Source organism: Rattus rattus, chromosome 6 (genome assembly GCF_011064425.1).
Source record: "Rattus rattus isolate New Zealand chromosome 6, Rrattus_CSIRO_v1, whole genome shotgun sequence".
Classification (NCBI taxonomy): domain Eukaryota; kingdom Metazoa; phylum Chordata; class Mammalia; order Rodentia; family Muridae; genus Rattus; species Rattus rattus.
Window position 1 is genome coordinate 20275052 of NC_046159.1, and position 24162 is coordinate 20299213.

The 24162-nt window shown below is 49.3% G+C and overlaps 1 protein-coding gene across 1 annotated transcript in view; it reads right to left on the minus strand.

The window, feature by feature from the left end:
• The window catches only part of Cracr2a (calcium release activated channel regulator 2A), an 87998-nt gene that overhangs the window by 37656 nt on the left and 26180 nt on the right, over positions 1 to 24162 (minus strand). The window contains exons 4-8 of the mRNA XM_032905609.1: positions 22692 to 22875; positions 19783 to 19929; positions 5912 to 6002; positions 2351 to 2446; positions 208 to 395 (exon numbers count right to left, since the gene is read on the minus strand). Of these exons, the coding sequence (XP_032761500.1) occupies positions 208 to 395; positions 2351 to 2446; positions 5912 to 6002; positions 19783 to 19929; positions 22692 to 22875 (706 nt within the window). The remainder of the gene's footprint in view (positions 1 to 207; positions 396 to 2350; positions 2447 to 5911; positions 6003 to 19782; positions 19930 to 22691; positions 22876 to 24162) is intronic.

Sequence of the window (24162 nt, forward strand, 5' to 3'; positions counted from 1 at the left end):
CATGCCTATCACCCCAGAGATCAAGGCCAAGGTAGGCTACACATTGGGACTGTTGAAGAAGGGAAGGATAGAGGAGAAGGAGGGAGAGAGGAAAATTTCAGGGAGTAAAATTCTCCACCTCACACGGACCAGGAAACGTCTCTGGAAGGGGAAATCCTGGTTCCCAACACAAAGCATGGCACCCTGATGTGACAGGGCTGGACTCACATCTCCTTCTCCTGCTGCAGCTCACAGGCTTCTCTTTGGAGGCTCTCCAGCTGCTGCTGTGCCTCCTGGAGTTGCTGGGAGGTGCGCTCCAACTCCCGGGCCAGCTCCTGGTTAGTGAGTCTCAGCTTGCTGTTCTCGGCCTTGGTCTCATGCTTGTCGTTGTGTAGAGCTGCACACTGGCCTTCCAGCTGCAAAGAGGGGTCACGGAGGAAGGATGAACAGGGCCAGGGCCAATGCTGGCTCAGCCCCACACGGCCCTCAAGCCCAAGTCAGCACTGCTTTGCTCCGACACTCCCACGTAGACATTTCTGCAGTCAGGAGTGACTTTCACAGCACAGTCTGCCCTTTCTGTCTCCACCTGGGACTGCTAGACAGGCCTGGGGTGGCCTCGTTCTGTAGGATTGTCAGTAGTGACATTTCCACTCGTTACCTGTGTCTTCCCTCACAAAGGCACCATGGGCTGGAGACCTTATCTAAGTCCCTTTTGTCCTCCAAGCCAATGTCTTCTTTGCCTTGATTCCTGATGGGGTCAGAGAGCAGCGAAGTGGCTGTTCATCTTAACGCCACCTTCCCTGTGGCGAGCACAGATAGGGAATATATTCATTCCCATTTTTCTCTCAGCCACAGGAGCCCAGTTTCATTCATCTAAGAGACAGCTTTGCTTGACTGCCTCTGACCTCGGAGGTTCTTGACCTTGGAGAGTACCAAACCAGGTCAAACAGACCCTATGCCTTTTCCTGCATCCCTAAAGTGACTTTAAAAATGTGGATTTTGAGAACGTCAGCTCTTCTTGGCTGGTGAGTAGGCTTTGTGGAGCTTCCAATTCTCACCAGACCAGGCAGCACACCAAGGCAAATAGATCATAATAAATTTAGCTTCATGAATGTGGCCAGTGAGGAGAGAAAGGCAGCAACAAGGAATGCCGTGAGCCTCTCACGAGGCTCCTGTGTTATCAGGCAAGCGTGCAGTAATTAAATGGAGTGGCAATCATTCATTTGAGGGATAAATTTAATTGCTATGAATTTAATGCATGTCGGAGAGGGAGCTTAGGAGGAGTGAGGCAAGGCTGCTGTGAACAGAGAATGGAAAGGCGGCAAGCAGTTCCTAGGGTTTTCAACCTCTAGACGTTTAGACCGGAAGTTTAGCCATCAGCAGGAGGAGCGGCCCCAGCCTTAACCAGCCGGTCTTTGAGCCTCGGCACACATGTTGTTACAAATAAGCTTCTCTATTCCAAGGTAAGCCAAGTGTCTGGGTCTGTCTGGAGCTGGATTCCTTCCAGGAACAGGCAAACTGAGACTGGAGACCAGTGCTACCATGGCCTCTCTCCTCCCCGAGCCCTTGCTTTGTCGAGGAGACTGCCGAGCAAGGCGCTTGACCTGGCAACATGGTACCATGAGCCAGGTGTCCTTAGCTCCAGGCACAACTGCTGCCCTGCAGAATACACCACACAGTCGGGTTCTCCGCTCTAGCACTGAGAGCCGAGTGACCAGTGTTTGCATCTAACCCTTGTCCCAGAGGCAGTCAATGCACTCCATCCAGGCATGCGGGCTGTTCTTTGAAGAACCTTTTCTAGCTGTGGGGTGTCTACAGCTATGTGGAAGAGGACAAATATGTCCCCTGAAACATCAGTGACTGTACAAGTATCTTCTGCAGGACGCCTATGCCAACTCCAAGGTTTAGCGGCCATTATTACCTTTGGGTATAATTATGTGATGTGGTCTTCGGATCCCTAGGGGTTGGATGATTCACAGGGACTATAGGGACATCCCTAAGCTGGACATCCCACTGTGGCTTTCTCTGGGGCCACCTGTGGTTTTTCTGTACATTGACATTTTAAAATGTGTAAAGATGCTTTCAGCGTTTTGAGACAGGGTCTCATTATAAAGCCCAGCCTGCACTTTGAACTCTGTCCACAAGGCTGTCCCAGAACTCACAATCCTCCTGCCTCGGTCTCCCCAGTGATTCAATTACATGCATGTGTAGATACATCTGCCTTGTGGGGGACTTTAAATGAAGTCACATGCAGACACAGAGGCCTCCTCGGAGCAAGTTAAGGATCTGTGAGCGCATGGTGGAGGGCGTGAGGCAGCGGCTAGATGAACTGGAAGAGATGAGGGCCCACACGGTCTCCGCAGTAACCTACCCTCCTCTGCTTCTGATTGAGCCGCTCCAGCTCCTGCTCCTTGGCGCTCAGCTTCTTTTCCAGCTCCCGGCTGCGAGCCTGGAATCTCTCTGTGTCCTGCCAAACCAGAGGAGAAGACAGTGGGTCCCACACCCAGCACCCCTAGTGCCCAGTCTTGTAAGCACGCACTTGAACTCACCAGCTGGGCCACAGATTCCCTTTCACATTAAGACCCTTCCCCTGAAACCTCAGACTTCAGTGACCCACTTACTCTCCCAGTGAGGATCCACAAGACCACCTTAGTGCTCCAAAACATGCTAGAAAACTGTGAAGGCGACCACGTTCTGTGGCAGCGTCCTCCTGTGCTTTCCCATCCAGAAGAGGGCAGCCACTGGTGGAGTGGTGCAGGGAGAAGAGGAGCCTGAGTGTGACTCACTGAGCAGCCTCCATCTGTAACTATGCAAGACAGCCTCCGATTTGGAGTTTCTACTTCATGCCGAACAAACACTGTCACTGCTCCCTTAAACCATACCAGCTCCGGGCACAGTGTACTACGTCAGCCTCCTGGAGGATCTGAGTGCTCACTGATCATCCACCATGATTCAGGGCTCCGGGGCCACCCCCCTCATGATGTCTGTGCCCTGTATTCAACATGCTCTTCCCTTCACACCCTAGCCTGGGCTTTTCTACCTTGAGCTGCTAAGGCCCGAGGGTCCAGATGTGATGGTGTCTGGCTGTAGTGTCACAGATAGTGCAGGGTTTCCGAGGCCTGCCATTCCCAGCAGAAACAGCCTGGGTGGAAGACTTCTAGGATTTGCACCAGGAAACTTGGGTTTGAGTCCCTGCACTGTTCAGCTAAGTTGTTTCATTTTTTTTCTGGATTTCTAAAGAATAGAATACGACTACTCCCCCCTCATACATACCCCACAGCCGCACTCCACCATGTCAAGGTAGAGACAAGCTATTGAATATACTAGAAAAACCGCACATCAGGAGCGACCGACGGCCCCGAATAGCCAATGATAGAGAAATGTGCATGAGATGGGACCAGCTGTGAGATGCTGCACTGAGTGACTGCAGGGTCTTGGCTACAGTTGTTCCTGCCTTATTCAAAGGTGCATGTGTCTTCTGGTGATGCTACTGGCTCCCCTGCTCATGTCCAGATGACAGAGCTGAGGTGGTACAGGAAGACATATGCCCATGGACACCTGAACCCTGTGCACCGGCCCACACGGGGTCTACTCAGACAGTCTCTGCCCCCATCTTTGTTTGAAGACAGTCAGCTGCAAGAGACTTACTTAGTTCTCTCGGCCACTGCGCATGGGGCGAGCACCTCATGAAGAAGGCTGGAACCGCAAGTGATTTCTGAATCCCGTGCCGAGGCACTCGGCCCCACCGGTCTCGTGGAGTATGCTGTTAATCCTGTTAGGACAGCATTGAAGGGCAGCCCCCAATCTGGAGGAAGGGGTGTGCAAATGAGTGCACTTTTTTTTCATGGTCAAATGTACTGATATAGGTACAGCCAGCATCCAAATGGCGGTCAGAGGATCTGGCCTTTTCTCTGATGTCACAGATGCTATCATTCTTATCCTAACTCTGGGACCAGTGAGTTCTGTATCTAAAGGCTTAGTGGTGCTGCCAAAGTCATCCTTGGAATCTTTATGCTCACAGCAGAAGCTCAAGTGTGAGCACTGAGCTCTCTGAGCCGGACACGTAGAACCAAGAAAGGAGAGCGCATGAGGGGACACTGTCGCAGAGTCAGGTCATCTGAAATGATGCTAACTGCTCCCTTAATTCCTTTTCCTTCAACCTCTGCTCACTCTCAGCCCCCACGCTTGTGCCCACCTTTTGTTGTCGGAAGCATACTTTAGTTACAGGCATGACCCAGGCAGAGGGGACAACACGTCCTCCGAGCTTTGTCTCCTCTGTGCAGTATGTCATAGGGATGAGGGAGGTGACTTTTCTATTTCGGATTGTGGAACTGCCGTTTTTTGGGAGCTATGCTAGATCTGCTGATGGATGTGTGTGGATTCCATTTGCCACATCCGCATCCAAGTTTCCCTCAACGCTAGAAGAGCCAGAAAGGCTTGAAGTACTGAAGGACAAACGGGGTGGTCTGGAATAGCAGCAAGCCTCCAGGGGAGGCTCTGGCCAGATATTTCTGGAAGGCATTCTGATTTCCCTGCAGCGTGAATGTCTGTGATGTTAAGTGGAGCAGCGATGTGGATAATCCAAAGCAGTCGAAATTGAAATCTGGATCAAGGGAAGAGCCCGAGACAATAGCCTGGGCTAAGCACGGAGAGGCAGCAGCCAAGACCGGCAGCCTCCTGCTAAAAGCTCACCGAGTAGGGCAGACGTAGAAGGGAGAACGGAGTTTCCTGAATCTTTTTTAAAAAGTGGAGTGCACCGGAACAGATCTTGCTTAGGCTTTGGTAGAGGAGAGGCTCCTGGCCAGTCCTCACCTCCTAAGATAACAAGGGCTGAAAAGGCAAAGAGTCAGAGGTCTGGTCACTGGGGTTCACCAGGAATGGGGGTGTGCCAGAACAGGGAGACATTGGGTACAGAGGCAAACCAGGAACACACCAGGAAAGTGTGCTCTGGGAATAGAAACATGCTGAGGACAGGGGTGTGTTGGGAACAGGGGTGCACAAGGAACCAGGGTGTATACAAGGAACATGGCTGCAACAGAGCAGAGGTACCCTGGGAACAGGGACATACTAGCAACAGGCATGCGCTAGGAACAGGGGTACACAAAGAATAGGGGTATACCAGAAACAGAGGTACAAGCTTCACATGGTGCTGAGGATGATAGACATGGGGCTATCTTGTATTGTTCAGGTTTTAAGAGGAAAGGGTCAGCAGCCTCATCTCTCATCACTGTCTCCTTTGGAACTGCTATTTAGGGAACAAGATGGGCTGGTATGTCTTGATGGGCCTGCTATCTAGGTACATGTGTCAGCTGAGTGATGCCCAATGTCCAGATTCCTTTAAGCTACAGAGGTATGCTCTGCAATTTATCCATCACACATTTCTTTCCTTCCTTGCTTGCTTCTTTCCTTCTTCCTTTTCCTATTGTCTTCTCTTTCTCACCCTTTCTTCTCCTTCTCACCAATCCATCCAACAAAACCCATCCATTTATCTTTTTTCATCCATCCATCCACCCACCCCCACCCACTCATTCTATCCATCCATTATTCCCTTCTCCTTCCCATTCCTTCCTGTCAGTCCATCCACCCACACCTCCATGCATTCACAGGTTCACTCACACATTGAGCAAACACCCTTGGGCATCTCCTACAGTCAGGCATGTTCAAGAAATGGAGGTGGGATTAGTAAACAAATAAGCTTATATGTTAGGAGGAGGAAACAGACAATATCTCACACATACACACACACACACACACACACACACACACACACACACACACACAATTTGCTTGAAGGTGGTAAGTGCCTTGAACACTAAAGCAGAAAAGGAAGGTCATAAGGAGGAGCTAGGATCTTACTAGAGAAAGGTGCTCAGAGTAGGCAGGTCTACCAGATAGCCGTTCCCCAGCGCCAGGCCCTGGGGTGAACACTCACTTTTAGGAGGAACTGTTCCCTTTCACTTTTGATCTGCTGTTCCATCTCCTCATAGAGATGCTGAATTTCTTCATCATAAGCAGCGATTTTCCTGAAGGGACAAAAGAAGAGGCTGACGGGGTCCTCCCAAGATCTACTTACCCAACAGCCATAGTTTCTGGAGCTGAGATTCCAGGACCATGGATGGTTGAGGGATTGCCTAGGTCAGGCCAGCCAAGGATTCAGGATCAGTCCTTCAAGGCTGACTAACTAGGCAAGGCTGCAGGTCACAGAGGCCAGCTGCACAGACTGTGGTCACTAAAAGGTATCGTGAGCCTTCTGTCTTCCAGATCACTGCCAGACCACTCGGGAGCTTCCCAGTGTAGATGTGCCCCATATCTCTTCCTTGACTCTGCTTTACTCCGGCACTGAACCCTGGTCTCCCGCAGGCAGACAGTCTGAAATTGCAGCCTGTAGGGGTTCCTTCCTGCTCAGCATGGTGGTATATCCCATTTCCACTTTGGGTGCTTTCTCTGCTTTTCTATACCAACCCTGACACTGGCCCTATTGCAATCACGAGCTTAAGTCCATGCCTTTCTCAAAGATTTCCTGAGAATGATGGTCTTCTGTAAAGGAAGGAGTCTCATGGTATCCTGAACATGGGGCCAGAGACGCACAGTAGGAGGGCTGGTTAATGGCTAGTAATGACACCGAGGTGACCTATTCCTGCTCCGTCTCTCAGCATCCTGTCTGCAGCATGAGAGCCCACGGGGCGTGGAGTGAGTAGAGGGATAAGCACAGGCCACTATACCTGGATTTTTCCTTTCCCTCTGTCCCTCCCTCTCTCCCTCCCTCCTTCCATCCTCCCCCCACCCTCTTTCTAATGTAGTTTCTGAGGATGGAGCTCAGGTCCTGGTATTTTCAAGGCAAGCACTTCCCCAACAGAGCTCCCTCCAAGCCCAAGATGACATCATTTTCTCTGGCCATGCATGGAGAACCTCCCTTGGTCCCCCACTTCCTGTCCTTTCCCCCTCTTGTAGAAAGAACTCCAGCTCGATGTTGTGATTCTCAACAACAACAACAACAGCAACAACACACACACACACACACACACACACACACACACACACACACACACACGGAGTCACTTGCCACACTAAACTCCAAGATGGCAAGCCCACTCTGACCTTCATGGATGGGCATGATACTAACAAAGGAAGCAGCCTGGCCATCAGCTCTAAGAAGTACAGGGAAGATACCTGGATAAAATGTAAAGAATAGGAATGTAACTATTCCCCTGAGCCCTCAGCGTTTCACCCTCATCCCATGACTACATGGTCCTCCCACCTAAGGTCAGGCTTCCATTACTGTTCCAGGCCTTGGCATGGCCTAGTCACTGTCCTTTCCTCTTCTGCAGGGAGCAGGCTTCACCACATGTACACACTAAGCAACACGGATGAGCCATTTCGGCTGGCATTCTTCCAGCTCTTGAGAGACCATGCACTGGACCCTGACAAAATACTGGCTTGAGAGTCATGGTCAGGGACAGCATCTCAGACTCACTGCTCTCTCACAAAGGGCAGAAACGACGCAATGGCACAGTGGCTTCAGGTTGTGTTCAGCAGAAGATGCCAGCCCTTCCAGATTTCAGGGCTTGTCTAGGAATCTGCTCAGCATCCAGGGAATGTAAAGGTTCCTTTGGGCGAACAGTAAGACATCCCTTCTTGTAAATGACAGGTATGTGAGCTTGTTACTTTTCCCTCTTAGCTAACCCTCATGACAGAAAGAAAGCCATGGAGGCAAAGTGAGAAGAAAAGGACCACGTTGTGCAATAAGGACACCTCAAGGTCAGGAGTAGATGTGGTTCAAAGGAAGCAAGGTGGGGGTCTCTTTGGCCCTGAATTACCTTTGCACACTTGAAAAAGCCCAGATGCTGGGTGGAAAGTGACACCAAGTAAAACTTCGGACAGCCAAATGCAACTACATAAATACTGGAGAAGCAATAAAACGGGACGAGAGCAACTTAAAAATTGATTTGGCTCTGCTCTAATTCTAATTAGAGTCATTCGTATAAGCTGTTTACCATCTATGCCTAACAGCCATGCCAAGCATTAATTCTATGATACCATTAAGTGTGTTATATTAATTTTGCTCTAAGTTTTGCTTGATTAAATTAATACTCTTGATGTTGTTCCATGCTCAGGGACAGCTTGCTTGTCGTGAAAGAACTTGTTTTAGAAACCATCATACGAGAACTGAAATGAAAGCAGACATAGTCTCTGACTAGTGCTCAATGTTACCCCTCACTTGCAAAAGCCACTGGACTAAGAAGCCTTTGATGGGTACCAGTGATGTTGGTACTCATCCAGACTTCTCTGTGGAGTCAAGGCTCCTGGGAGATTCTGCAGGCCTAACAACATGACCTTCCTGGGTCATAAACACAGAATGGGAGCATAAAGGTGCCATTTTCAAGAAAGTATCACTAAGCCTGCTCAAGAGACAGAGGACTCTGATTCCAGAACAGGCTTGTCTCCTCAGTGTGACCTTGAGCAAATGCTTGGGTGTCCTCCCAGGTAGCTCCCGCCCTAACAGGTTTTCCAGCACTGTCTGCATGGACCAAAGTGAATGCCCAAAGCACCCAGCACCACAGGGCCCTAATAAACACATGGACTTATTTATTCTTGTAATTGGGAGCAGGAGCTGCAGGGCAGAGAGGAGGAAGTGTTTGCTTTCAAGGATGGAGGGCCTGGGCTTGGAGGAGAGGAAGAGAAGGCTTACTTGCTAAAAGCTCCCACCCGAGTCTGTCAGAGGCTCCGGCTGGGCATAGCAGGAGCTTCAGAGATGAGGTGTGTGTATCTGTGGGGACTCCACAGTAGCTGTGAGTGCAGCGATGACTAGGACACTCCAAAAAGACTTGTGCATGTGTCATGCAGAAGCCCAGGCAGGTGCACCATACTTCAGAGTAACAGAGACTTTGAAGTGTTCTCTAAGAGGACCCGCCCACCTTTCCAAACTCAATGACACTCTGAACTCCTAGGACCCCTTGTGCCTTCATTTGTCCATCTTACATGGGATTTTACGTCGTCCTCCTCTATTTGGGTTTCACTGGGGGACTCATTCTCTGTTAAATTATAGACACTCAAACCTTTATATTACCCATAACCTCTTAGACTAAAGAGATTAATGCTGAAAGCCCACTTTACAGATTGGATATCAACTCAGAAGCTAACAAACCATAGTGAAGAACACTAGGTTCCGATGGCTTGAAGAATTACAGGATTGGAAGCTTTGTCTCATCCAAACCTTTTTTTTTTTTCTTTTTTAACTTGAGTTAAAACCTGCCATGGGGTTATAGAGATGACTCAGCATTTTCAGGGAACAGCGACAATGCCAGATGTTTCAGAGCAACCTATCACTCTCGTTCTGGGGGGATCCAGGTCCCATCGTCTAGAGTTTCTGTATGAACACGACATATATGTGCGTGCACACGCTCACAAGTAAAATAACAAATCTTTAAAAGATAACCCTTGCCTCTATTGACAGCAAGTCGGTTAGGACGCTTTCTGTGACTGGAGACTGAATGTCTTTTTTTTTTTTTTTTTTTTTTTTCCTGAGCAGTTCTGTCCTCCTTGGAATATTCTGAGTCATGAAGATTTGTGTTCCCATGACTATGCTCTTCAGCACAAAAGGCCTCCATAAATTTTAAGACAGCTTCAAGTTCAAGGGGGTGCCTCGGATCAGGCCACACCCTCCTCTCTTCGCTCCATGTTTTGCAAGCTCCGCCCCCACTCCCAGCTTCCTTTGAACAGACCTCAGGCTCCTGGAGCCCAAAACCCATGGCCCAGGGTACTCCTGCGATTTGTGCAGAGTGGAGCTGATCATTGCCGCTCTCGTACGAGAAGGTGCGCACATCTATTCACGCGGCTGAAAACCCGCATGAGCTTTGCTTGACAGCCGCATCGCCACTGATGGACTTCATCAGCTGGAACGTCTACATTCTGCGTAGTGTTTTTCCCTTTAAAGAGAGTTCATTCAATCTCTTTAGCCTCCACCTCTGTGTTCTGGACACAGGAGAATACCCCTTGTCATCCTGTTAGACTCCATGTTTTATCAGCCTGATGTTCAGGGATCCCACTTGGCAGTCCAGTGTCCTCAGTGACCTTCTGTGTTTTATTGACGCCATGGATTTAGCTTCTGCTGCTCGGAATAGAAGCTAAATTATCCACGATGCTTGTTTTAATGATTTCGTTTATTTGAGAGATTTTTTAATAATTAAATTCGCCTCTTTGACAATTTCATGTATGTAATGCGTTTTGATTACTTTCAACACCTCCCCTTGTTAGCTACCACCCTACCCCTGCCAAGCTCCTCTCTCTCTGTGTGTGTGTGTGTGTGTGTGTGTGTGTGTGTCTGTGTGTGTGTGTGTGGTGTTTGTTTGTGTGTGTGTGTGTGTGTGTGTGTGTGTGTGTGTGTGTGTGTGTGTGTGTGTGTTGATTGATTGGGGAGTTAAGTCCATGGTTTTGCACGTCCTGGCTAAGTACCTTACTATCAAGCTTCCTGTCTTACAGTGTCATAGAATACATCAGAAAAGTGTTTACTGCTTGGAATCTATTAACCTTTTACCTGTAGCCAAAAACATTAGTAATTTTTTATAACTTCCGTGAGAAGAATACATATTCCCCCCTTAAGATACATGATTTTTACATTCATTTCTTCAGCTTGCTCCTCCATGATTTGAAACGCTTCCCGCCTTTTAAGTCCTGCTTGCTTTCACTGCATTGCCTAACTTTTGTGTCAGATTCGAAGTGTTTGTCAGCTTTGAAAAGTCTATTTTTTTAATCTAAGTTTCTTTGTTTTTCTGAAACTTTCTTTCTGTATCCATTATCGCTGTGTTATTAGGTACATAAAGATTTATATATTTACAATTTACAATCTTGGGAGCTCCTGCAGGCTGTAAGCATTTTTGTGTGTGGACCCCTACTCATCCCTGCTTATGCATGAATTGCTTGTTTTGAGATGGTCTTGCTCTGTAGCCCAGGCTAGCCTCATGCTTAGGACGCTCCTCCTATTTCACCCTCCCAAGAGCTGACTCTTCTTTCTGGATTTTACATTGCTGTAAAACAGTCCTTTGAACCTTCTTTTATTTATGCTTCCGAGCTACCAGGAACACGAGGGCTTCACTAGCCAACCACCCTTCTTCTGCTGGACATTTCTGAGACACTCCTGTATACCCAAGCCCCAGGGATGTCTAATTACCCTTTCTCTGCTCTCTGGTGGAGGGAGAGTAGGAGGAGAGACAATAGAGCCGACAGGAAAAAGGAAGGAGTTCTGATTGAGGCAGAAGGACAGGGGAGGTGAAGGACAGGGGAGGTGAAGGACAGGGGAGGTGAAGGACAGGGGAGGTGAGGGACAGAGGCAGCAGACACGAGCACTGACACTGCCCTCAAACCCCCTGCGATGGCTGGATAGTGCTGTGGAAGGCGCCACAATAGCTCAGGTGAGAACCCAACCGCTGAGACAGCTGTGCCGGCCTCACAGTTCATTAGATCAACAACTAGGAGGTCTAGTTCTGACATTTAAGTTCTCTGGCTTTGGCCAAGTCATATCACACCAGTCGTCTCCAAGTTTATACATCAGAAAAGCCAGAATGAAGTTGTTACAATTAATCATCGTGTTAATGAGTTTTTTTTTTAAGCCTGTGGAAAAAGCTAGAACGGGCAGTAGATGCAATGCAGTTGATAGATTCTAGTTAGATAAAGTCTCTGGGACCTCCCTTTTGAGAGTCACTACTCCACAGATTCTTTGAACATCAACCAGGGACAAGAAGAAACCGGAGGGAGACCACACATCTATATATGGGGTGAGAGAGGATGCATGGGGGAGGTGAGATGAGGGGCTCAGCTGAAACAGTAAATGTGCAAAGTGCACGTCACCTCCGACATTATGGCACTGACCAAGCCTTTCTTACAGTGGAACAATTTAGATTGAAGCTCACTGGGTCCCCTAGGGACTCAGCATCTGAGAACATCAAGTCCAAACCCACACTGGGCAGAGAGGACAGGCCATAAAAAGAGCCAGGCACCATGAAGAAATCCCATCATCTCTCCATGGGCTCTGGCTGGCAGTCCCTCTGTGACCTGGCCAGAAAAAAAAGTGGAGGGAATCATCCCTTCTGCTGGTGGGGAAGAAGTTCCTGGCTGAGCCTAGGAAAGACAGATTTTTCAACAGGTGAGGGGAAGCCACTGTCACATACTGCAAGGGCAGTGATGGATCTGCAAGAATGAGTTGTGTGGAAGCCAGGATGGAAATCCCAATTCTATGTCAGGAGGGTACATTATCGCCTGAGATATCTGACTGCGGCAAATGGTCCCTCCCGTAAGATTACCACAGTGGTGTGTGTGTGTGTGTGTGTGTGTGTGTGTGTGTGTGTGTGTGTGTGTGTGTCAGTGTGTGTGAATAATATATACGTGTGAATGTCTATGTGTACACATTTCTGTCATTCCTGTGTGTTTCTCTGTGTCTCTGTGTCTGTATATATATTTCTGTATGAGCATGCGCCTCTCTCTCTCTCTCTCTCTCTCTCTCTCTCTCTCTCTCTCTGTGTGATATTAGACAAATGGGGTGCTAAGAATGGAATCTGTGAGAAGGGAGGTGCAGTGGAGAAACTCTAACTGGAGTAAGCGCTGGCTTAGGGCTGGCAGACTTTTCTAAGATCATTTGCAAAAACTCAAAGGTGAGATGCAGTTAGCAATAACTTACCTTGCCAGCCTCCCACAGGGGCTGTGAAAATTAATTAACCTTCACAGAGTGCTTTGCACCTTGGAGATGATGGTGCCACAGGAAGGAAAGCTTTGGCACTCAGCACCGTGGGGGCTCCAGTTAGCAGCACGCAGAGCCAGGCTCTTGCTGCAGACACGGCCATGTCAAAACAGGTCAAAATACTGTCTTCCTGTGCTCTCTCTCCTCAGCCTTTACTCGGTGTGTGTGTGTGTGTGTGTGTGTGTGTGTGTGTGTGTGTGTGTGTGTGTGTGTGTTAAGGATTTGGAAAGGTCTCTGAAGCCATTTAATCCAAGAGTAGAGATTCTTCTAGGTAAGGGTGTTCAAAAAGACTAAATGATGTCTCCCTTTTCTAAATGAAGGCATGGCCTTGACCTTGGAGAGAAGACGCAGCAACTCTATATTTTAGACATGCCCCACCCTGAACTTGAAGTCCAGGCAGTCTCAGAACTGGCTCCTGGCCTAGGATGGCTGTCACTCTGATGCCGTGTCTCTTTGAGAGTGGACTCTGTTAGAGCTCCTGGAATGGAAAGACAGGGAGCCCCCTTCACATTCACAGACAGAGCAGAGGCTCCCGCACAGACAGCAAGATGGCTCAGCAGGTAAAAGCATTTGACTCCCAAGCCTGATGACCTGAGAACCCACAGTGGAAGCAGAAAACCAGTTCCTGGAAGCTGGTGTCACAAACACACACACACACACACACACACACACACACAGAGAGAGAGAGAGAGAGAGAGAGAGAGAGAGAGAGAGAGAGAGAGAGAGAGTTTCTTTCGTTTTGCTCATACATGAAGCAAATGACTCAGACAGGAGACAGAAGAGTAAGGGTCAGAGTAAAAAGAAACCCAGGCTTTGAACTGGAGGCCCACTGTTCCCCCACTGCCCACCACCCTGTGATGCTTCCCCCAAGCAGCCGTGGCAGTGAAACTGGCCATATACATTTGCAGCTGACACCGTCAGCATTCCCAACTCCATCTGGAGTCTGGCCCCTGGGAAGTGAAGGCAAGGAGTGAGGCGTGGCAACCAACGGCACTGCAGGGCTCTTGGTGGACAGAAGGTGCGAGGGCTCGATGCCCTTCCCCATAATGCACCCTACCCCCACCACAGCGTGAGGACCTTCAACTGGAGAACTCTCAAGGGAAAAATAAAAGGAAGCAGGTCCAGCTGCTGCCAGCTTTGTGACTGGAGACTCACCACTGCCCTCTACTGTTTTTGTTTGGTAACCGCAGTCTCTGGACAACAAACAAAAACCCTGGTTTTTGTTTTTATTTTTTGGTTTTTTTGTGTTTTTTTCATGGCCCTTTGAGGTTGGCCTCTGTGCATGTGTTAGAATACAGATGAATGGAGGGAAAATGTAAGAGTATAGAGAGCTCTGAGGAGGGGTGAGAAGGACAATGCGCTTCAAGATGGATTCTGCCACCTGCATAAACCGCCCCTGTAGCATTCTTTCATCCCCAGAGACAGACCGCTTTTCGAGGGTCAGGTTTGCAAACTGTGGTTGTGGTAAGCACAGAGCACAAGCAGTCGTCACCTTTCAGTTTGCTCACCAGGAAATGCCAGCAATGGGTCTCTGCCTCAGATCATGCCATGCCCCCACAAGACGCGTGCATTTGATTAACCAGGGCATCCCCAAGAATCCTCTGCCTCGACCTATGCACGTGGTGGCCAAAGCTGCAGATTAGAAGGGCAGCTGGATGTTTTGATTTTTGGCGCATGTGTGTGTGCCTCTGTGTGTGTGTGTGTGTGTGTGTGTGTGAGAGAGAGAGAGAGAGAGAGAGAGAGAGAGAGAGAGAGAGAGAGAGAGAAATGTATATTGGCTTTTATGGAATCCTTCTGGAAGAACAAACTGGAGTAGCATGTCTCAGAGGGTGGTCTGCAGTCTATTTCTTTCACAGCCGCCTGGATGCTCTGGCGCCCCCATTCTCAGGCCCAGGCCCATCCCTGAGACCTGCAGGTTTACACCCCCTGGGGGAGGGGGTTAGGACTTGTGATTCACTGTATGTTCTCTGCTGAGTCCAACGCAAGCCATCATTTGACAGCCGCCAGCTGAGGCCCTGCAGAAGGCAGCGAGCACCTGTGGCATGTAAGGGACACCTGCCCTGTCCAAAACACTTTGTTATTCTATTTGGAGTTAAGGCCATGGACAGCATGGCTTCCCTCCCCTGCTGAAGTCTCCCTGTTTCTAGAGCTCCGTGCCAGGGAATGTGGTGATCAGAGGATGGCTGATGGATGCTCCCACAGGGTGCCTGCCTTACTGTGTAGTAAGTTGTCCCTGTCCTGCTCCCTTTCTGAAGTCTACGAAGGTACTCTGTACAGGAGTGTTTGGATACTGGCTGTATGAGGCTTTAATGAAAGGCCCAATGGCACCTAGACACTACCTGTGGCTTTAAATGGGGAGAGGGGAGCCTGGCTGGATAGGGAACTGAGGCAGACACAGAGCTCATTCAAGACCAGTGTGGTCTTCCACAGACACAAACCAGGAAGCCAGGCCAGTATTTCCAGGACATAGGACTGTGGGAACGGAGCCTGAGCCAGGCTGGCCGGTCAGCCTTGCTGGGCTCTGATCTTCAGCCTGAAGCTTGAGGCCCTCCCCAGGCGAAACATGACATATTTTCACCCCGATTGAAAAGAAAAGCAGACATCAAACTCCTACCCACAGTCAAGTGAACTGAACCCCTCCGAGGTGGGATCCTGACATCTTATGATTCACAAGATTCATCTGAATCCAAGCAGTGCTCATGGCTCCATCGTCCCATGCCGCTCAGACACTGCTAGCTTCTTTTTGTTTCCAGAAAAAAGATGAGTGCTGAGAACCCTTTCCATGGCAAAGCCTTCCTAATTCTGGCAGCCCCTGCTATGGTGTGCATATGAAATGTCTTCACAGGCTTCGGGTCTAAAACCCTGGTCCTTAGCTGGTAGCACTGTACGTCCTTTACAAGGCGAGGCCTCAGTGGAAGTGATGGACGTGGGAGTGTTGGGTTATCATCCCCCTTGTTTTCTCTCTCTCTCTCTCTCTGCCCCTCCATTCCATGCATGTGAGTGCCTCCTTGTGTGTGCGTGTGCATGTGCATATGCATGAGAGCATGTACATGTGTGTGTGTGTGTGTGTGTGTGTGTGTGTGTGTGTGTGTGTGTGTGTGTCCTGATCTACCAGGATGTGAATAAGCCATTACACTTCCTCAGAGTCACCCTCAGCCATTCCTTCCCAGCGATGGACTGTACACCCTCCAACCAGGAGCCAAAACCAGTCCTTCCTCCCTCCCTTAAGTCACCTGCTTGTTGGTAGGTAACTGATGTACCCCTTAGGCTAGCATGCATAGCTTACATGCTAGCATGCATTCTAGCAGGCACTCACATGCATGGGAGGGGGGGCAGGAATGGAGGGACAGAGAGAGAGAGAGAGAGAGAGAGAGAGAGAGAGAGAGAGAGAGAGCGCTGAATGAATTTCTGGGAATGTAGGAGACAACGGCAGTCGAGGTGCTGTGGAACACCCACATCTTCAGAGAGAAGAGGGAACAGTTCTCACTGAACACTGGGCAGAAGCCCTGGGCTTTAGCCCAGGCTCTTGCTTTTGGCTTTGCTTTTCGCCTGGCCTTGTGGGACTGAGGCTATTTCCCAATGGCCATACAAACACATGAAAGAGATCAATGTTCTCAAACATGTCTCCTCCTATTTCAACTATATCCATGGCAACAAGGGCAAGCAGGCCCGGGTTCTTTCTGACACCCCCCTGCACACTCTGGGCTTGGTCTGTGATGTCAAGATGTCAATGCTTTCCCAACCATCCCTCTTTCAGGGGCGTCCTCTCCCTCCCACAACCTGGGAACGGACGTGGGGTGGCAAGGGCTTTTTTCCACTTACTGCAGCAAAGCTGCAGCCCAAGGTTTCCAGGTCAGCCTGGGGAGCTGAGGACAGGGAGCGTGTGCCTCAACCAACCAAAGGAAGACCAGACTCACGCTCCCCTGGAAGCCAACTCCATTTTCTCTGGGTCCCACAGGAGGAAGAAGCAAGCAGTGTAGCCTGTAATGAGAGGCAGCGGAAACTGTCCATGCCTGTGGCCACACTGCCCAGAGCTCCAATCAGGGCTTCCTGGTCAGCACTGGGCAGCTTTCTTCTCAGCCTGCCTGGTCAGAGTGACCACACACTTCCTCCTCAAAGACGGCCACTAACTCAGAGCCTCGCACAGAGGAAGCCCTAATTAAATGGTACCCCGTGGTAACACGTAGCAGTAACACAGCAGGCGATGACTTGTTTCTGCCACTTCCAGCCTCTGTGACAGGCGATCATTTTAGCCGGAATTGAAATGTCACACCTGTCCCGAGCAGGGCTCTAGCAGAGCTGGGGCCTTCAGGCAGGCGGATCTGCAGGACACACCATTCCCAGGATGCTCTGCTTCCACCCTGCGTTCTAAAGCCCTTCTTCTCTCTGAGGCTACTTCCTTCCCCGCAGCTTGGCTGCGTCCTCCCCTGACAGGCTCCAAACTTGAAGCCTCACCTTGCGTTTTATTTTCAGAGAGACCATTTAAGACCTCAGCACGCTATTTCCAGTTTCTCGTTTGCTTTCTGAGCTGCCAAGGTTATGGAGCACATGGTACCTGACAGACCATCTGGCCCACTGACAAGGCACGACCACATTTTTTAATAGAATAAATGGGACTTTTATAAGCCTCTAATAGAAAATCTCATTGTCCCATGAAACATAAGCACGAGCTGGCTTATAAAACTCAGCTTTCAGCCGCATGTATAAATAAGTGTGCAAAGCCTGCAAGGAAAATGCATTTCTTCTTTCTGGTAGGTCTCACAATGGGTTTGAAGGAAACACTCTCCTCATTTACAGATGTTGTCAGCAAAAAGTTCATGCACAGAGAGGGAAAGCAAGTGACTTGCAGTCACACAGCGTGTGCGTGGCCAGAGAGTGAGAGCTCTAATTATTTCTCTTTCCTGTCTGGGTGTTCTACTTCCTACTATCTACAGGTCTGGGTCTATACCCAGAGGGTCAGTCCCCCTAGATGAGACAGGCAGAGAGCATATAACACCCTCCCGCAGTGCTGGCTATGATCAATCTTAGCCAGCAGGACGGTGGACAAGACGAGGGCCAAGAAGGAATGGGATGAGTGTGATCATGTGGTCAAGCGTGGTCTTGACTCTCATCTCAAGAACGTTAAACATAATTGCTAACTTACTGTCTGAGTACTTCCTGTGACCACTCTCAGACAGACGTGAGGCTAAGACGTTCCACAGTATGGTAGGGATTGGTAGGGATTGCCTTTCTTTGCAGGAGTGAGGCCAACAGAGGCTTGTGTCTGTGAGCACAAGCCAGGCCAACTGCCTCTCCATTCAGGTAGCAATTCTCCCTAGGGAACAGAAAGACCGGTCTTCCTGTGTGGGAGGGGCCACCAGTCTTTGCTGTGGCTCCATTCAAACAAGCCATCAGTGCTGGGGACAGGAGGGGAAACTAATCCTTACTCCTCACTTTCCAGATGTGAAAACAGAGGTTCAAAGAGGCCAAGAGACTCGAGCCAGGTGACAGAGTCAGTCTGTGGTCAAGCCCTGCAGGACTCTAGATGTCCTGATTCCCATACCCCACTGCTCACGGCATGGCATCAAGATGCAGACTCACGATGCCACATCTGGAATATACTTCACCTTCTCCTTTAGCCAGACAAATTCCCAAACTGATCAAGATACAGAGGCCAACGGTTATTTATTTATTTATTTTGACATTCACAGTGTTTAGACCCAAGTGTGATCCCACTGACACAGCCAGCTCTGTTAGATGGATCCTGTTCCACGTCCCTCACAGATAAGGAAGCTGAGGTTCTGAGATGTTAAAGCAACTTGTTGAATCCTGCACAGCTAGTTAACAAGTGTCATAACCAAGATCCAAGCTGCTTTCTGTCTGATCCCAAGTTTCCTCCCCACCCCTTCCTTCCTGCAAGCCTTGTGGGCTGCGCTAAAATGCTATTGACCATCTTCTGGTCACTGGGTATCCTCCTGCATGACTTAAACTCAATGAAGCAGACAGATTTCTCATGTTTTCCCCCGACACCTAGCTCTTGCTTGGTGATTATTTTGAGAGTTAGCTTGGGAAGGCACAAGATAAAGAAGGTGTGGCATGGTATATAGACTCCTATCTACCCAGCAGCACACACTCACAAGGGACCCACGGACTTGTAACTCTGGAAGAAGCATGTCACTGGGCAAGTACTCTGCAGAACTGTCCAGAAAGAGAGACATCTCACTAGGGAGTCATGGAGAATGTGAACCAGTCTGGGCCTGAACAAGAACACACAGGGGGCATGGGGTGTTTTATGAGGGTACATTCCAGATCTGCCTGCTCTGCCTTGGGTTTCAACCTCCCCTTAGGGTAACTGACCACCCTTCATCACACCACAGACAAGTCCACATTCTCTAAAACCAGCTCACTGTGTAAATGCATGTTAGATGACCAGGAGGAGCCAGGCAGCATCCTGAGCACGGTCTAGTTCTCTGGAGGGGCTCCATCTCCACAGGCTGCTTCTGATCTGATCTATTTGCCTGTGTGGACATTGGTCCAGATTGGTAGCAGTTCCTTGAGGGTCTTAGCCATGTCTTCTGACATACCATGTTGGCAAAGAGGCTACTGAGAGGGGAGGCTACAATGGGGAGGATGGCCTTTGGACCTTACAGATATACCACCTCCACAAAGAAAGGGATGCTGGGAGCTGGGAGAAGGCCATGATGCTAGGGCTTTACTATGTACAGGCAGGCAGGCTGTTCTCCCTTCCTGTCCAGGGCTGTGGGCTAGCTGCCTCTGAATCTTGTCTCTGACACTTACAAGCTGTGCATTCTTGGGCATGTTACTTTCTGAACCTTATCTCTCATCTGTAAATGTGGGTAATATTTGAGCATCCCTATCAAACGAGCTAATGTATATAAAGTATTTAGAATAGCCTCTAGCAAACAGAAGGTGCTTAATAAGGGTGCGTTGGGACTAGAAAGCAGATATGCCATGCTGGCCATAGCACTCTGTCCCCTTTGGGACATAGTGACAAAGAAGCATACTATAGTGAACCTATGGAAAAAGCAGGAGGAGAGAACGTGCAACCCACACCAGAGGAGATGGACACCTACTTTCTGAGGGCACATTCCAGTTCATTCTTCTGCTCGTGGGCTTCTTGGAGCTGAGTGAAGATTGTGGTGAGGAGGTCTTCGAAGTTGGACAGCAGGTGAGGCTCGTCCTTCTTCAACTGCAGCCACAGTTGCCTGACGTCACTTTCACTGTGAAGGGAGGAGAAACATTAATAGGGCGTGGGTAAGTGAGGCTCTGTGGGAAACATGGGGGTTCCAGACAGGGGAGTAGACACCATCCTCATCACCCTAGATCACTGGAGTTTATGGCACAGAGTGTTTTCTGCATAATGCATAATCCATCCCCACTATGACCTGGGAGAAAGCCATGATAAGTGACCATTCCTGGTACACTGCCAGAGTGCAGGCCCAGCAGCCTGACTCCTGTGCTGGTCTCTCATTTTGCTGCTTCCTTCCCTGTGATGCTCCTATCGGGCTTGCTGCATCAAGCATGTGTGACAACACACTTGCCAGCATCTCAATACTGTGAGGATGCTGGAGGCAGCTGGGTAGGACCAACACCGAGATGCTAGAGAGAGATGGTCGCCCCTGGGAAAGATATCCTCACTGTTGAGAGTTAAACATGCTGTTTTATGGATGGTAGAACGCGCTTGTCGCTGCTGGAAAGGGAGGCAAATATGCAGCAGCACCCCATGGGGGCCTGGTGGCACTAGGAGTGACTGACAGGGGAAAGGAAGGGAAAGAGCGAGGCTGAAGGACAAAGAGACGCAGGCAGTGGCAAGCCAGACTCAGAGGTGTGCAGGTCCCAAGTGAAAAGTGAAAAGTCCCAAGAATCACCCAGACCCAGGCATGTGAGGGTGAACACGCACCTACAGGAACATCAGAGACACAGGTCTTGATGACCCTTGCCACCAAGAGGAGAAGGTGGAGAGCCACCCTCGAAAGTCTACAGCCAGGACTTCGGTATGTCAAACACAAATCCAACTCATGCCCCACTAAATCCTAGAGCCGATATGATCAGAGGGCAGGGCCAGCGCCTCCCTGGATAAAGGAGAAAATTCTGGCCATTGTAAACACTGTATTTCAGAAGCTTTGCTCAGGAGTGATGTGTCAGGTCACGCCAATAGTGTCCTCATGGCATAGACATGAGTCTGCATCCAACAGAAGCAACCACTGCTGGCTGAATCCACTCACTTCTTTCTCCTTCTTCCCCTTCTCCTTCCCCTCTCCTTCCCCTCTCCTTCTCCCTCTCCTTCCCCCTCTCCTTCCCCCTCTCCTTCCCCCTCTCCTTCCCCCTCTCCTTCCCCCTCTCCTTCCCCTTTGTCCTTCCTTTCCGTCCTTTCTTACTTCTAGGCCATTCAAACATCTGCCTATTCATCTAAGCCATCATAATCAATTACCCATCCGCTCATCTATTCATCAGTCCTCCATCCATGCCTTCCTGGCCATGATGGCTTGAAAACCCTCAGGCAAAATCAATCTCCCTTGCCTTTAGCTGTTTTTATCAGTCCACAGAAACATCAAAGTAACGGAGACAGGTCAAGTCTTTCAACTCCCAATGAAATGTCATAGGGTGCTAATTGGCAAAATCATCCCACCAGACCTCCAAGAGTCTGTGGGTCTGGATGCTCACTTCCGGAAGCTACCCCTTGTGGAACTACCAAGCAGTATAGGTTAGAGAGACACAAGGAGGTCAACCAGTCCATCTTTCTGCTTCTAGAAAAACTCACATCCCTCTGTTGAGTAATAGACAGTTTGGAAGCCATTCTAACCTGCTGTGTCTGCCTGTGGTTCTGTCATGAACCGGTCCCTCAAGCTGTAGGGTGAGCCCTCATTAGTAAGGACAGGAACCTTATCTTCTGTGTTGGTCTTCACATGCCAGTCTAGAAACCATCTAGCAGACATATTGTTTTATCTCAGTTCTACACAGCATTCAACATGTCCCTCACTGTGACATCCAGTGAGCACTGACCTGAGACCCCTTCAAGAAGGTGGCTGACCGTCCCTGCCGTTTGTGACAGTGGCCTGCCCTTGGCAGTGCCCTCTCCCTTCTTGTCTTGCAGCAGGAGGCTTCATGGAGTCCCTGGCAGTGGTACCCGGCTCTGAACTCTTGTCCTTGGTGAAGATGAGTTACAAGTGGGACTAATGAGCTTTCCCAAAGACTGCCTATGTCTCTTCCCTCTCTGCCCTAAGCATCTTCCTGGGCCCATTCACAGCTGCCATTCCTGCCCTGCTGATGGCGGCAAGTTTCACGTCCTATCCTCTAACCTCCTCCACCAGCAGACTTTCTCCTGGGTCTTGGCCTGGCTCCTTCCTGCTTGACATACTCTTTTGCCATCCGTTCTCACCTGTGTTGTGATCAAGGTTCTTTCTTCTCTGCTGATCTTGCAGGATCACTTTCCAATCATTAAACCATTCCCGTTTGTGATAGTTTGAGAAAAAATGACCCCCATAGGCTCCCTGGGAGTGGTACTATCAGGTACTATTAGGAGGTGTGGCCTCGGAGTAGGTGTGGTTCTTTTGGAGAAGGTACATGACCAGGGAGTAGGCTTTTAGGTCTCAGAAGCTCAAGTCAGTTCTCTTCCTGTGGATCAAGATGCAGAACTCCCAGCACTAACTACTCTCCTGCATCATGTCTGCATGTATACCATCATGTTTCCCGCAATGACAATAACGGACCTCTGAACTGTAAACCAGTTTAGAATATTTAAAAATTTAAATATTTTCTTTTATGTGAGTTTCCATGGTTATGACGTTTCATCATAGCAATAGAAACCCTAAGACACCATCTTTCATGAACACGCATCCAAGCTGCCTCTGATGAGGGTCATCCTTTGCAAGGTGAATGGATCCAAGGTCGGAGATGATGAGGATGAACAGCAAGAAGTGAGGACAGTGGTGAGAGCATGGGACACAGTGAGTAGGAAAGTGTGGTGATCAATATGACTTACTCATCCAGAATTTTCTGGGCTCCAAGTCTGTCCATCAGCATCTGAAACTGTGCTTCTTCATCTTGGTCCACACCTCCCATATCCTCCTCCCCTCTAGATTGATACACTTTCTCCTCTTGGAGCTGGACCACCTGCTGGCCGGCATCCTCCTCTCTTTGGCTATTTTGACTGAAGAAAAAGTGACCTAGGAGAGTAGAGAACAAGGATGTGAATCAGATATCCTCAGCCCAGGGAGGACTTGGCTTGTTCTGTTTCTGGGATTCATGTGAGGTTTGCCCTAGAGAAGCAAAAGGGGATCCCTCTATAGCAAAGGTCCATGGACACTGAGTTTGTGTTCTTTGGTCTTCCATTGCATTCTGACAGAGATCCCAGAGCCTGAAGACAGTGGCTGGGAAGTAAGCTGGCTCCTTAGTGGGTCTCTGAGATGGATGTAGAGCATGTTATCTTTGGAGGATGTGGGTCAGTGGTAGAGCATTTGCCTAACATAAGCAGGTCCCTGGGTTTAATCTTCATTAATACTACCAAAATGAAGGAGGAGGAGGAGGAGGAGGAGGAGGAGGAGAGGAAGAGGAAGAGGAAGAGGAAGAGGAAAGAAGAAGAAGAAGAAGAAGAAGAAGAAGAAGAAGAAGAAGAAGAAGAAGAAGAAGAAGAAGAAGAAGAAGAAGAAGAAGAAGAAGGAGGGGGGGAGGGGTGGGGAGGGAGGGAGGGAGGGGAAGAAAAGCATGTCTTTTCTGCTTCTGTAATAAGCAATAAGCTCGTTCTCCAATACTTACCAGCAGCCTGCCTTGGCACCCCCACTAACAGCGCTACCTCACACATATAGGCAACTTTCTCTATATTCACACTGGCTGGTGTGACAGCAATCTGTCCTACCCCCTCAAGTCAATAGTAAGTTCCAGGAAAGGGTCAGGAAAGTCATCTGATATGTTTAAGGAAATCACACCACTCTTTGCAGGCAGCAGATAGATGGGAAATTAGCCTACTGGTTTACCTCATCTGAGGGTAGGATCTGTATTCGTTATCATGTTCCTAGGCCTTAGTTCTTTTTCCTGCTTGTGACCTTGAGGAAGACAGTGCTATTTAAACCTAGAAATGTCTCTGACAGCTGCTGTCTCTAAAAGCAAAAGACTCTTAAACTCAAAAGACTCAGCCAGACTTAAGCTGGGCTATCCAGTTAGGACATCTTTTTGCAAGGTTATTTTGTCTCTCAGAGCAGGAAAGATGGGGCTGAAAATCCTGACAGTTTTCTGGTGATGCCAAACATCTGAGCTCCCATGTAGGAGCCCTAGCAGTGACAGTTCATGGGCACAGAGGATGCCATGGTTCTAATGGTCAAGGGGGGCTCTTTTCGTGTGCCTACCTCACCACAACCCCAGGCTCTGCACTCACAAAGGGAAAGCAGAGATGCTCTGCAGACAGTCCAAGCATGTTGAAGGGAACAGGAAACTACATTACACAGCGGCAGGGAGCC